At 47.0% G+C, this 14,848-nt stretch overlaps 1 protein-coding gene across 1 annotated transcript; it reads right to left on the reverse strand.

Annotated features, from left to right (window-relative positions):
* Nucleotides 1–133: 133 nt before the first annotated feature.
* slc35f2l (info solute carrier family 35 member F2, like) lies at nucleotides 134–9,121 on the reverse strand. The gene is made up of 8 exons (XM_086215053.1): nucleotides 8,922–9,121; nucleotides 7,081–7,256; nucleotides 4,976–5,103; nucleotides 4,573–4,732; nucleotides 4,234–4,390; nucleotides 3,319–3,371; nucleotides 2,428–2,582; nucleotides 134–1,569 (listed from the first exon to the last, which is right to left on the reverse strand). Exons 1-8 carry the CDS (start codon nucleotides 9,119–9,121, stop codon nucleotides 1,291–1,293), a joined length of 1,308 nt encoding a protein of 435 aa, XP_086071179.1. The 3' UTR covers nucleotides 134–1,290.
* Between the last annotated feature and the right edge of the window lie 5,727 nt (nucleotides 9,122–14,848).

The raw sequence follows: 14,848 nt of genomic DNA on the forward strand, positions 1-14,848 counted from the left end.
CAGGAAGTCCCGCTGAGAAGCGGAGGCCGCGTTCCTCCGTGCTGTTCATCCTGGGGGGGCGGGGAAGGGGGGCCACTGGTCGCGGCTCTTTTCGATTTACTTTAAAAAGCCACAGAAGACAACTGAGTAATTTCACCTGTTTAATCAGGAAAGTAAACATAAGAAAAAATACTCATCATTCGGAAAGAAATTTGATAGCAAAGACAGTAAAATAAGAAAATATAAAATAGTTTATAGTCGATTAAATAAAAAATAATCCATGACACCAAGTAGAATCGTAAACCGCCTCTCTAACATTTGCTCAGATGTTGAATACTGAATGTGTTGAACGCTAAAAGACATTGTTGATGAATTATTCATCGTGGTTAAGTTAAAATAGAAAGAAAACCTGTCCCTTCTTCTGCCACTAGAAGGCAGCACCTGCCGCCAATCAACCTTGAGGCTCTGTCTACTGACCAAGGGTTCCCCCTCCAGTCTGCTTGTGTTGCACGGCGCTTTGGACGAAAGCGTCTGTTAAATAAACTGTAGAGTTGGAGATGCATCAAATGTTACACGAACTTGCAACATTTTTGTTTGGGGCATTTTCTTATCTAAAATGACAAGAAATTAATGTTGTAATGCAAATCCTTAACAAGTCTGTGTTAAGGTGATGAAGTCCAGATGGATTCATTATTTAGGAAGTGTTGCTTGTTTGTTTTGGCTGCTGGATTTCTACATTCTGTTCACAATCAGGCCCATACAAAGCAATACACATAAATACAGATCTGCTTTTTGTAAAGTTAATGAACATTTTTGGAATGCAAGTTGTTTTCATCTCAGTAAGGAAGCTATAATTCAATTAATTCAAACTTGATTAATAAGAACACAGCTTGTAATGGTACATAGCACAAGAACAATCAGTTATATTAACAATAAAACACATAGCTGAAGGGTCTCGTGTTGATATAGAGCAAGGCCAAGAGTTCCAAAGTACAAAAAAATTAACTGAACTCAGATAAGAGATGGTTGAGTCTAAAATATTGAAGTTCCTGAACTTAAGGTCAACAAGGAATGTAAAATTACAACATAGTAATTAATAAAGGATGAGAATTTCAAAAGTTGTGGAAATGATGGATATCATCTTTTAAAAACATTGTGATCCTGTTGTGATTGTCCTGATAATTCAGTGCTTTGGTGCCATTTAAGGATTAAATGTGAATTTTTCTGCATTTGTGTTTGGGTGATCCTGAAGACACAGCTTAATAAATACATTAAAAAATACATCTATGACACCCCGAGGAGCTCTCATGCTTACAATTTAGTGCTACGTCCAACAGCAACGCCTGCTTTCCTGAGGCTCTCTGGTGACCCTGTGGGACTCCTCTCCCTCCTCCTCCCTTCTTCCTCCGACACCTCCCTCTCCACCTCATGGGGGATCTTCACTGCCACTTCCTGTGTGGCAGCAGGGTTGTCGTAGCAGCCTTCCTCACAGATGGAGGAGGAGGCAGGGCCTCTGGATGTGGGCACAGTGTTGAAGGTGATGAATCCAATGAGGATGACCACCAGCGAGACCAGGTAGAGTCCAGAGAACTGGAGCAGGATGGAGAGTTCAGATCTGCAGTTGATTTCCAATCTGATCCAAGTACTGTTGGGAGTTCCTTCTTTATTTAGTGACCCGGATTCGTCTTTTTGGAACCTGGTTCTGCCCTGTCTAAAAGCTCTGTAGATCTATGTGTTTTGTGGAATTTCTATCAAATGCCATGTTTTTAGCCTCGCTGCTGACAGTAGCCTGGAGCTCCTGGCAACAACGGTATTGATAAGTTTATAGTGAGGCTAAAAACGTGGCGTCAGCGAGTTTGGTCAAAACAACTCGGCGTGTTGAGGCTTCAGGCCACTTTGATTGCTTCAGAGTGTGGGTACATTTTGTGGTTTTATTATGCTTATTTTTAAGGTTTAAAAATTGGTTTCCATTCACCACAGCAGTTTGCAATTAATTACTGCGCTGCCTGTTTGAGTGTAACTCCAGCAGTGTTCGCTGGACTAAAGTCCCCCGACCTTCCATCAGAATTTTTATTTTGGGTGAACTATTTCTTCAGAGACAACCTGTTGCCATTTTTAGCCATACTCACGACAGGACTTGTCTACATATTGAACGAACAACTACGCTGGGACAAGGCTAGTTTATGATAAAAGTGGCCAGATGAAAGTGAAGAGTCAACACACGTGGAAATATTGTATTTGCAGTGGAAGTTGTTTAAAGGTCACAGGATTCTAAATCCTGTAAACTGTGGAGACACGTGACACCGAGGTTACACTTTAAACTCTATCATTTATTAAAACACCTGTGTCACTGTGACCCAGAGAAAAAGTCTGTGCGTAGGAGTAAGACTGATGAGTTCCATAAAATCTTGAGCAGACGCACTGTATCAGTGCGGTTTATCCACTCACCTTGTACTGGAAGAGGAAAATCCCACAGAAGAGGCTGAAGAGGTCGGCAGTGAGCAGGGAGAGGTTGATGGAGGTGGCGCTGCTCAGCTTCATTGCGACTGGCATGAGGCTGTAGACGCCGTACATGCAGAAGGCATAGCCAGAGAAGAGGAGCCCTGAGAGGAGAGACGCCACGCTGTTAGCCGGGCTGTGGAGGAAGGCTTCAACATCCAGGAAAAGCAGTGCCTTTGTTTCACTCACTGACAAATTAACTGAAACTGTATATTGTTCAGTCAAATTACCTGAAATACAACACTAAACGTCAAATTTATGCGCTGTAAATATTGTGTGACTTAAGGAGGAAAGTAGTCCGTTTACAGCAATGCTTCACCCAGAAAGTATCAACAATTGAGTGCTTGGAGCTCACAAAGACATTTTTCCCATATGAATGACGAAAGACTGCGGAAAGAGCCAGCCACGCATTTTTAGCTTGAAGGTACACAAGAGCAAAACTGCCAAAAAATGTCCTATCACAAAGCCTCAGTCTGCTAGAATCCATAATCAGAATTGATGAAGAAAAGACACTTTTGGGTGAAGCATCATTTTAAACTGAATCTCTGAGACGTCTCAAGTTGCTGGTTCTGCGTTGACTCCAGCATGTCATGAATTGCAGGAGCCTCTAATCCAGAAAAGCAGAGGACCGATGTAGAAATCCTTCAATTTGGACTGAATAAAAGGTATTAATATCACTTTGTAATTATGTGAATATAAACTGTTGAGTAGATGTTTGATCCAGAAAAAAACATCTATCCTCCAACACACTTGGTTTATCAATGTAAAGAACATATCATGAAGGAAACATGTCATCTCTGCATTCTGGCGTGCACATCTCTAGTCCGGTCCCACACTGACCGATTTGCCAGCTCCACTGGATGGAAGCAACTTCCTGCTGTTCCAGGATCAGCCTGGGAGCCAGAAAACAACACAGGGTTCATTCACATGTTACCACCGACAGTTCAAGACTGCACTTTGAAGGAAAGAAGAAGACAAACTGAGAAATCCATGTCAACATAACCTCTTGATTTTTTACTGAAACTGATGGCAAACCGCTTGGTTACATACAACATAACAGAATTTATTATGAAAATCCATCCATCATCCATCCATCCATTATCCATCCATCCATCATCCATCCCTCCATCATCCATCCATCATCCCTCCCTCCATGTTCCCCCTCTCCTCCTGTTGAGGGTGGTGGGGGTGGAGCCTATCCCAGCAGCCTTCCCCCTGGACAGGTCACCAGTCCATGGCAGGGCCAACACATAGAGACAGACAACCATTGGCTCTCCCAGCCAAGCCTACGGTCAATTTAGAGTCTGGATTAACCTGGTCCCTCTTGATGTCTTTGGACTGTGGAGGAAGCTGGAGTACCAGAGAGAACCCAGCAGGAACAGGGAGAACATGGAGACTCACCCAGAAAGACCCCGTGCTGCAGCGGGGTGGCTCCACCCACAACCTTCTTGCTGGGGGCCACAGCGAGGACCACTGATCCACCGGGCCACTATTATGAAAATGTATAACCTAAAGTAATTTTTCTCAGCCAGTCTGAACTGAACCAAATATCCTCCAATATTCAGGTAATAGGGACATAAATTACTGGCTTTGTTTTTTTAACAAGGCCTGAAAATCACTGTTTTCCAGGTTTTTCGTGACCGCATGAACACTGACAAGAATACGAACATGATGTTGAATGGATGCTAAGACTGATCAGAGGTACCAATACACACACACACACACACACACACACACACACAGACAGACACTTACATCTGTATGGTGCTGATGATGGTGCCGAACAGACCAACCATGCCAAGGAACTCCACTCTGCTGAGGTTCTTCACTGTGTACTCCTGACACACATTGGACACAGCGTACAGAGTAGAACTGAGCAGAACTAATCCGTCACCCAGCAAGATGTTTGAGGCTGCGGACAGAAAGGAGAGGACAGACAGACAGAAAGGAGAGGACCAATGTCAGAGGGAGCAAACATGTCCAAGTCTGATCTGATGCAGTATGCCAGCTTTTCAGTTTTTAAATCTGTATAAACCACCTGTGCATGTGCAGGGGAGTAGAGTAAGTAAGTAAACAATTGAGGAAAGTCCTTACTCGACCCCTGGTCTCTTCCAGCCAGCAGGTCGGCCCCCACCATGGCCCCCACCCCAAGGAGACAGGTGCAGACAGCTACGTAGTGGACAGGCCTGTAGCGAGTCTTCAAAACCCACCAGGACAGAATCATCAGGACCGGGATCACAAAGCAATCGAGCAGCTGGAGACAGAAGCACCAGAAAGCTGTGCAAATATACGCAAAAAACAACATAATCTAGACTGGAAAAACTCAATCTTACAAAAAAAACCCACACAAGTGAGTACAATCACATCATAGAAATACACGAGCACGAGCTGGGAACATGGCAGCGCCATAACATCCATTCAAACTGCTCTGTACATGATCGATGGCCCGTTTAGGCTTCTGCAGACATACACATGCACTAATACAGCAGAGACCCACCTGTACACTGGTGAGGGTGGTGTACTGATAGGCTTTAACCACAGTGTAGTTGGCCTCCACATCTACCAGCCCCAGCAGAAGGTACTTCCACCACCGGCTCTTCAGAATCTGTAAAATATTTCCATCCCCTATGTTGTAAAGGGGACCACGCCTGAACTTCAGTGCTGACATGTTGGTTCGGCCAGAGCTTTAGGACAGATGACGGTGATCAATCACAACTCCCAGCCTCAATCATCTTTGGCTACCATTCATGTCCCCATCGACACGCCACAAATGCAACAACAGACCACCCACAACCCTGTAGGGCCAGTGTCAGGGATCCAGTGACACCCAGTGGTGAATCCGGAGCTGCAGCCTCCCCGCCTACATCTTTCACAGCACAAAATCATTAGCCAATAGCAACCACTTATAAATTACATTAAAAAACACTTAAAATTTCATTTTTTAGGGCCTGAGCCCCAAAGGAGCAAAGACCCTGTTGTATCTGTTATGTGTCTTTGTTCTTTCTTTCTTTCTTTCTTTCTTATTCCGCCAATTTAGACCTCAATTTGACCCCCTACACACCCTCAAAAACTCAGCAAATTTGGCACGCACATCTGGTCTGGTGAAAAATTTAATAAAATGTAAAAATTAACCCCCAAAGTGCCAAAATGTGCTCCACAGCACCACCTAGGTATCTAAAAAGGGGCGCCACAGCTTGCAGGAATGTCGTAGAGAAATAGACCAAAACTCGATGACTTGTCTCATCAAGACCTACAAATCATATGCTGACCCCCCTGACCTAAATCCTACAGGAAGTCCACAATAAGCACAAGAAACTATGACTTCAGTGCAATTTTGCACCCCGAACAAACGCTATCTCCTCCTTGGGCGTTGATGGTATTGCCTTTAAACTTTAATATATGACTTATGACACTGTGCTGAACAAAAGTTGTTAAAAACTTTTTAATAACTCAAGCGATTTGGATTCTGTAAGCCCCCAAAGTTGCTGTGCCACATTGCACCTTACAACCTGAACCAATGGGGAGGAAATTTCTGGACTTCTACTTTGTGTCAAACTGAGGGTTCTGACATCTAGACTGCGCCGCACCCGACGCGCGAGGGTGCGAAGGCCCGTTCAATGTTGCTTGCAGCTTTAATTGGTCTTGATTCTGCAGGACTGTGGCTACTGTCCAGAGCTAACTGTCCACTGTCCAGGGGTAATGGCCACTGTCCAGAGCTAACTGTCCACTGTCCAGGGCTAACCGTCCACTGTCCAGGGGTAATGTCCACTGTCCAGGGCTAACTGTCCACTGTCCAGGGCTAACCGTCCACTGTCCAGGGCTAACTGTCCACTGTCCAAAGCTAACTGTCCACTGTCCAGGGCTAACTGTCCAGGGCTAAATGTCCACTGTCCAGGGCTAAATGTCCACTGTCCAGGGCTAGCCGTCCACTGTCCAGGGCTAAATGTCCACTGTTCAGGGCTAAACGTCCACTGTCCAGGGCTAAATGTCCACTGTCCAGGGCTAAATGTCCACTGTCCAGGGCTAGCCGTCCACTGTCCAGGGCTAAATGTCCACTGTCCAGGGCTAGCCGTCCACTGTCCAGGGCTAAATGTCCACTGTCCAGGGCTAGCCGTCCACTGTCCAGGGCTAAACGTCCACTGTCCAGGGCTAAATGTCCACTGTCCAGGGCTAAATGTCCACTGTCCAGGGCTAGCCGTCCACTGTCCAGGGCTAATTGTCCACTGTCCAGGGCTAGCCGTCCACTGTCCAGGGCTAGCCGTCCACTGTCCAGGGCTAAATGTCCACTGTCCAGGGCTAGCCGTCCACTGTCCAGGGCTAAATGTCCACTGTTCAGGGCTAAACGTCCACTGTCCGGGACGAATCCGACTGATATCAGGACATCAAATATTGATCACGGTTGTTATAATCATTTGGGGTAGTACAGATATTACAGCATGAAGTAAAATTGTTCTTTCTGAATTGCATTGAATTTTACTGGAACAGTCAATATGAAAACAAGAGGTTCAGATCATTAAACTGTCATGGTCACGTGTCTCATTTTATTTCCTGAGGTAATCAGGAAGCACAGCGCCGTCATTGTGATGTAGCACATGTGGTCACCTGGTCTGCACAGCAGCGCGGCAGTGTAGGTGGCGCACAGCAGCGCGTAGTTCAGCAGGCTCTGCAGCATCGGCGCGTTCACCCGGAAGTTGGAGGCCAGGAACTGGGAGGAGACGGCCGTACCGCACACGAGCGCCGCCAGGCCCTGACCCGCGCCCAGCGTCCTGGCCAGCCGCCTGGGAGAGGCAAGTTCGCACGGTTACTGCCGCAGACCAGCCGCCCGCGACTGTGGCAAAGTTACAAAACTCCATGACGGAGTTCCTGAAGCAAAGGCAGTTAATCCTCTAAATATGTTCATGTTTACTCTCGTTCACCATGCAGACGTGGGCCTGGAGGACGGAATTCAGGCGTTTCTCCACTTTGTAGGGGCTGTCTGGACATTTGGATAGTATTTTGCATTTTGATGATTTCATACATATTTATTTATTTAACACGGTGACATAGACCACTTTTGGAGTTTCCAAAGAAAAGCTCTAAAGGCTCTTAGAGGGGAAAAAAACTATAGGGGTAGTTACAGTAAAAAAAAGAGTCAAATTTGCAGAGCTTTGTGCAAAATGTTATCATTTTTGACCACAAGCACTGATAAAAGTGGTTGAAAAATCCCTCAGAATATAAGACAGCAAGAGCTTGCATCCGGTGAACTGGCAACAAAAACTGCAACATTGTGTGTTGACTGCGACTATGAAGTACATGACGAACGTGAAGAGGTACATGAACATGCTTTAGAAGTACTTGAATTTGGCTGTTGTCATGTCGAAATACCGGTAACCTGCGATGCAACCTAAAACAACAGCAATGGAGCCGTACTTCCATCCCTCTCTGACGCCGGCACTCAGACGTAGTGTTGTCAAAAATATCGATTTGTCGATTAAATATCGATTTTGAAAAGTAAAAAGGCACTAAATGACTTTTAACTAGTATCGATACTCTACCTGCCTCTTTGGGTTAAACATGTGCCGCCGCCTCCGCCGCTAACACACACACACACACACACACACACACACACATACAAAGCGCTGCCCTTGGGGCGAGCCATGGTGCAGCAGCCCCTCCCCTCCTGCCTCGCTCACAAACACCGCTGGCTGTATTGGGGTTTTTTCGCTTCACGTGTGTCAGCTGCCATGAGATGGCGCCTGCAGGACCAACCAGTTTTAATAAATCAACAAAAGAGCTGAAGTCCTGTTTGGAGGTTCTTTGGACTCGAGTCGGATGAACAAGGACAGCAGCAAGATGCTGAGCCGACAAAGGAGCTCACACGACGAAGGTAGCGAAGCTCCTCCCAGACAGACACCGGACCTGAGCAGGTTTAGAGGTCTAGAGGCTGGTGACCGCAGAACTTGAAGGAGTGTTGGTGAGAGTCACCACATCGATCACTGTTCACTTTGACGAGTTGTCTTGTTAGCGAGCGCGAGCTGAAGCTCATCGACTGTAGGTCACATATTTTCAAACTTATTTAAATACTGTTAATGTGTAAAGAAGAACTTGTAAAAGTTATGTTCCTCAAGAATAAAGTTCTTTATTTTTCTTTAAATAAAAAACATTTATGCACTAAATTCTGAGTGGTTGCTTGGTATCGAAAATCGAATTGAATACCAATATTTTTCAAAATATCGTATCAAAGTGTGAACTCCAGTATCGTGACAACCCTACTCAGGCAGGTAGCTGTCGCTCAGGTGCAGACATCCAGAACTTCGACATTTGTATTTCTAAAAGAGACGGCACTGAATCTCTACATTTCTTCTGATATTTACTTTCGAACCAATCATTCTGCCACATCTCCAGCAGGGTCTTTCCCCTTCCTCTGTGTAGAACAGCTCCGGGACTGATTACTTTCTACTCACAACGTGAAAACTTCCCTGTCTTTTAGTTTCTTGGACCTCCGCATGAGTTCGTGGCTCTGGTCCCCGCTGCCCTGGTCCTGGATTCTCTGGTCCCCGCTGCCCTGGTCCTGGATTCTCTGGTCCCCGCTGCCCTGGTCCTGGATCCTCTGGTCCTTGCAGCTCATGCTCCTGGATGCATCCTCGGACAGTTTCCGCGCCATGTTGTGGTGGCGTAGCCGGGGGTGGGGTGGGTGGGGAAGTCTTAACTCTGTGCCCTCACTGTCTTAATGATTAACTGTCAGCGGGCAAAGGTTCCTTGGACCTGTCCCTGTGCCTGTGGATGACGTGTGGAGGACAGGGCAGAGAGAGGGCGGAGCGGCCCAGGTTTCATGGGACGAATGATCACAAACTAAGTGACTCAGCAGTTCAAATCTTAAAAGCTTGGGTTTGAAAAAGAGGGGGAATCCGTCAAGCACGGTTGTTTCTGATGGACTGCTTGTTGACCACTCAGACACCAGGACACCTCAGTTCCTGCATCTTCTCATCAACAGCTTTGAGGCTGGGTAAGAAATCAGGTACACGACATTCAGACTTCGCTTATGAATTAATTAGTTATTTCCTCTGAGAAGGCTCAGACTTCTTTGGAAAGGTGCTTTTGCAGCGTGCACGTCATTCTTCTGAAATCAAACAAAGCTTTGCAGTTGCCTAGTTTACCCCCCCCCCCCAAGCAGTTGTCTCAATTTTCTTGCTTTCTGTAAAAATAAGGTGTTTTGTGGGAGGATAACTAATGCCTAATCTCATGCATATTATTGTAATTTGTATATTATTGTAATCAATAGGCTATTCATGTCTAATGTTTTAAAATTCTGTTATTGAGGGTGTAACCTGCCAAAATTAAGTGCTTTAGGCTCTTTGTGAGTTGGGATAACTCATTTCACCACACCAACAGAAATTTTAAAGTTAAATTGCTCTTTGTCCCGGGATGCCAGTGCCGTCCCCGTGTGTGTTAGCCGTTACGTCATCCTGAGCAGCAGGGGAGCGCATCTCGTGAGATTCTGCAAGGTGATAGGTTGAAGAAACATGGCGGCGTCTTCACCGTTATAGGTGAGAAGTACTTTCATCTGAATGTTTCCCTCATGTGAAGACGTGAAGTCTGAATGTGTGAGATCATGAATCGCAGTGGTGAGGAGTCCCCAGTCCGGCTGGAACAGAACCTTTCCTTAACTCGTCTCCAACAATCTGTTTGTGTGCCTGAACCAAACCTTAAACGAACCTGAATCCTGTCAAGACAGACAGACAGACAGACAGACTACTTTATTAATCCCTTTTGGACGTTCTGCCAGGGAAATTGCACTCTCCTCAACATTCATTCACAGCACTGTTACCATAGAATAGACATAAATGAAACCTTAGTGAAAAAAAGCAAAGAAGAGAAAAAAAGACTATATATACATATATATATATATATATATATATATATATATATATATATATATATCTGCATATATACTTGTGCGTGTGCCTGTGTGTACCTGGATGGTTATGTATATGTGCATAGTGACAGGAATAATCATAATATTAATTGTTCTTAATTGTTATTATAACAATTAAGAACAATAATAATGATGATGATATAATATAATAAAAATATAACAATAGTTATAATACTAATAATGATAATAATAGTAGTACCAGCAGTAGTAACAATAATAATAATAATAATAATAATAATAATATACAGTCTGTTATATTGCACGAGTGTCCGGTTGTTATCGGGGCAGGTTATTGGTGCTCAGCCCTCTCCTACAGTCCTTCTGTTGACCAGCTTCTTAGTTTTGGAGGTGTTGAGCTGCAGGCTGTTGTTGTGGCACCAGGCAACAAAGTTCCTCACCAGGCACCTGTACTCCTCCTCTTCACTGTCCCTGATACACCCCACGATGGCTGTGTCATCTGCGAACTTCTGGATGTGACACAGTTCAGAGTTGTAGCAGAAGTCCGCGGTGTACAGGGTGAAGAGGGTAGGGGACAGTCCAGTCCCCTGCTGAGCACCGATGCTGCTGACCACAGTGTCAGACGTGATGTCCTTCAGCCTGACGAACTGTGGCCTGTCGGTGAGGTCGCTGGAGATCCAAGCAATCAGGCCGGGGTCCACTCGCATTTGTAGGAGCTTGTCCTGTAGTGCAGGGGGCTGGATCGTATTAAAGGCACTTGAGAAATCCAGGAAGAGGATCCTCACTGTGCCTTTCCCCTTGTCCAGATGCGAGTGGGCTCGGTGTAGCATGTAGAGGGCGGCGTCCTCCACACCGACCTTCCACCGGTAGGCAAACTGTAGAGGGTCCTCAGCATGCTGCACCTGAGGCCTGAGGAGGTTGAGGAAGAGCCGCTTCAGAGTCTTCATTAGGTGTGAAGTTCGTGCCACCGGTCGGAAGTCGTTCAGCTCGCTGGGCCGGTCCTTTTTAGGAACTGGAACGATGCATGACGTCTTCCATAGGGTGGGCACGTTCCCGAGCTGCAGACTCAGGTTGAAGACCCGTTGTAGCGGCTCCCCAAGTTCAGCAGCACAGGTCTTGAGGAGCCGGGGACACACTCTGTCTGGTCCCGCTGCTTTTTGAGGCCGAAGCTTCCTCAGTTCTCCTCTCACCTGGTCAGCTGTGAAGCAAGGAAGGGGTTGTGGAGATTGTGAGAAGGGGGGGTGGTGGAGGGAGGGGTGGAGGGGGGCTGCTCTGTTGCTGTGGAGGGGTAGGGGCGGTGGGCCATGGAGTAGGGAGGAGGCTGCTCAGCTGTTGCAGAGTGGGAGGGGGGCGTTGGAGGGTGGTGTGAGGTGGACTGGCTGAACCTGCTAAAGAACTTGTTCAGGTCATTTGCTCTCTCCACCCCTCCCCCCTCCGTGCTGGTCCTGGCTTTGTGGCCGGTGATGGTCTTGACGCCCTCCCAGACCTCCCTCATGTTGTTCTCCTTCAGCTTTTGCTCCACCTTCCTCCTGTAGGAGTCCTTTGCCTCCTTCAGGCAGCGTTTCACCTCTCTCTGTGCTGCTCTCATCTCCTCCTTGTCCTTTGTCCTGAAGGCCTTTTTCTTCCTGTTGAGGACATCCTTGACTTCCTTTGTTATCCATGGTTTGTTATTTGGATAACACCGAACAGTCTTGGTGGGGGCAACCACGTCTGCACAGAAGTTGAGGTAGTCTGTGAGACAGTGAGTCATCCCATCTATGGCCTCATCATGTGCACCCAGCAGTACATCCCAGTCTGTGGTGTTGTAGCAGTCTCTCAGGGCCTCCTCTGCTGCAGGAGTCCATCTCCTGATGGGGGTAGAGACTGCCTGTCTTTTGACCAGGGGGGTGTACTGGGGCTGTGCGTGCACCAGGTTGTGGTCCGACTTGCCCAGTGGGGGGAGGGCGGTGACTCTGTATGCCTCCTTAACGTTGGTATACAGTAGGTCAATCGTCCTGTTCTTCCTTGTGGGACAGTCAACAACCTGATGGAAAGCAGCCAGGGTAGAGTCCAGGGTGACATGATTGAAGTCTATATAATAGAGAAGAAAGAGAAAAACAACAGCCACCGCAGCGCCGAGGGTTAGCAGACACACACAGTGCACAGATGCACAGGGGAGCTGCCATGCAAGGCACCAATCTACTCATTAAGAGCAACTATGGGTTCAATATCTTGCTCAAGAACACTTGAGACATGGTCACCCGGGTTGAGGATCGACCCAGTGACTCTTAGGTTGCTAGACGGCCACGCTACCTCTCAGCCACGCCGCCACCAGGTGGGTGGGACTTGGTCCGAGAGCCCAGAAGGTCCTGCCACCGTGTCTCCAGTGACTTACTATTCAAAGGAGGAGCGTGTGGTGTTCTGCGCCTGGGCCCTTTTCCCTCCTTCAGTCTTCAGATTTACCAAGACAACTTTGAGAAAGCCTACCTGGACCCCACAGAGAGGTTTTACTGCACACAAGCTCCTTCCTACCTGCAACAGAGCGGCGTCCAGAACTACATAAAATACCTTTGACACTGTTATATTGGTTATTACAACACAAGAGTCTCTAGTTTGCAGGGTGATTGTTCACTCTTGTCCAAAGTTCTTCATGGTTCCCCATGTTAGTTTGTGAGTGGAGAAGCACTTTGTCTCTTCATTGTTTGGAGTCCAGAATGTTTTGATTTTCTGAGGATTTGAATTGTTGAGTCAATGCTTTGCTGGACTTCCTGACAGGGAGACCATAGGTAGTTCAGCAACACATCCAGTGCTATCATGCTGAACACAGGACCCCCCCCCCCCCCAAGGATGTGTGCTGAGCCCCCTCCTCTTCATTCTGGTGACCTACTGCACCCCAGCATTAAACTCCAACCTCTTCATAAAGTTTGCGGACGACACGACTGTGGTGGGTCTCATCAACAATGGCGATGAGACATTTTACAGGAGTGAGGTGAGCAGGCTGGCCATGTGGTGCAGGGACAACAATCTCCTCCTGAATGTGGAGAAGACAAAGGAAATTGTCATAGGCTTCAGGAGAGCGCACACCCAGCATGCTATCCATCAATGGTGCTGCATGGGAGAGGGTGAGCAGCACCAGGTTCCTGGGTGTGCAGATCTCGGAAGACCTGTCCTGGAGCCTCAACACCGCATCACTGGCAAAAAAAAAGCCCAACGACGCCTGTATTTTCTCCGCAAACTGAGGAGTGTAAGAGCCTCGCCCCCATCATGCTCACCTTCTACAGAGGCACCATCCGGAGCATCCTGACTAGCTGCATCACTGTGTGGTACATGGGGTTGGGTACCGAGAGCCGGTTCCTATTTGGTACCAGTTCCTAACATCTGGTTCCAGAACCGTTAAGCAGCTTTTTGAATTTCGATTTTTTTCGGTTCTGAGTGCCCGCACTAGTTTGTTTTCGGGGGTGTTTCACTCCACTCTGCGTTCTCTGTGCATCCGCTAGCAAGAACATCAGTCGTCTGAACATGAACCACAAAAAACGCTGGAAAGTCTGGCTTCATTGTAATTTGAAAGAGAACTGTGTCTATCTGTTTATAGTCGCTGCTGCTACATGAAGCAGCCGCAACCCCAGCCAGCAGAGTCCACCTCCATCATATTCATGTACATCCGTCTGGGCTGCAGAGCTTTGATTGACTCAAACTGGCAGTGTGGAGGAATAACCTGGCCTGTGTGAAGGCTTTTTCAAACAGAAAGATTCTCCTGATGAAGAGGCTGCGACCTGTTGACTTCCATCTCAAAGAATCGAAATCGAGAATCGTTTAGAGCAAGAATCGATATTGAGAATCGGAATCGATAAAATCCAAATGATACCCTACCCTAGCGGTACGGCACCTGCACAGTGTCCTGCCGCAAGACTCTGCAGTGCATTGTGAGGGCAGCTGAGAGGAACATTGGTGTCTCACTCACTCCCCTCCTGGGCATCTACAACACCCGCCTCAGCCGCAAAGCCATCAGAATTGCGGGTGACTCCACTCACCCATCCCACTGCCTCTTCAGCCTTACTATTCCTACCTGTTTTTGCACCGTGGGTCCGAGAAGACTGAAATTTCATCTATGCTGTATGTCATGCATGTATAGTATATTTGACAATAAAGTTGGCTTTGGCTTTGACTTTGATGACCTGGAAGTGACCACATTCCAGCTTAGAGAGAGAGTAAATCAGTTTTGAGAACCTCAAACTGGCCACAGAGCTGCCTGATGCAGAGCTACGCCCGAACACTTTGGCTCAGAATGAATCCACCGCATATGGTTTGAAGTATCTGTAGAAGTCAGAGGTACTTCAGATTGAAGAATTGATGTGTAGTGAATCCTTCTGTCCTCTGGTCTGTTCTATCTGTGCAGTCCCTGGTTGCCCAAGCTGAAGAGAATGGTGTGGTCTTACGACCCTCCAGTCAAATATTTCACGGACAGCACGCTCTTCTACTGTATGTCAACCAGGACTTCTCTCTCATGGACGTTTCTGC

The sequence above is a fragment of the Aulostomus chinensis genome, chromosome 10, assembly GCF_037954235.1.
Source record: "Aulostomus chinensis isolate RoL2024-O1b breed Wild chromosome 10, RoL_Achi_v1.0, whole genome shotgun sequence".
NCBI lineage: Eukaryota > Metazoa > Chordata > Actinopteri > Syngnathiformes > Aulostomidae > Aulostomus > Aulostomus chinensis.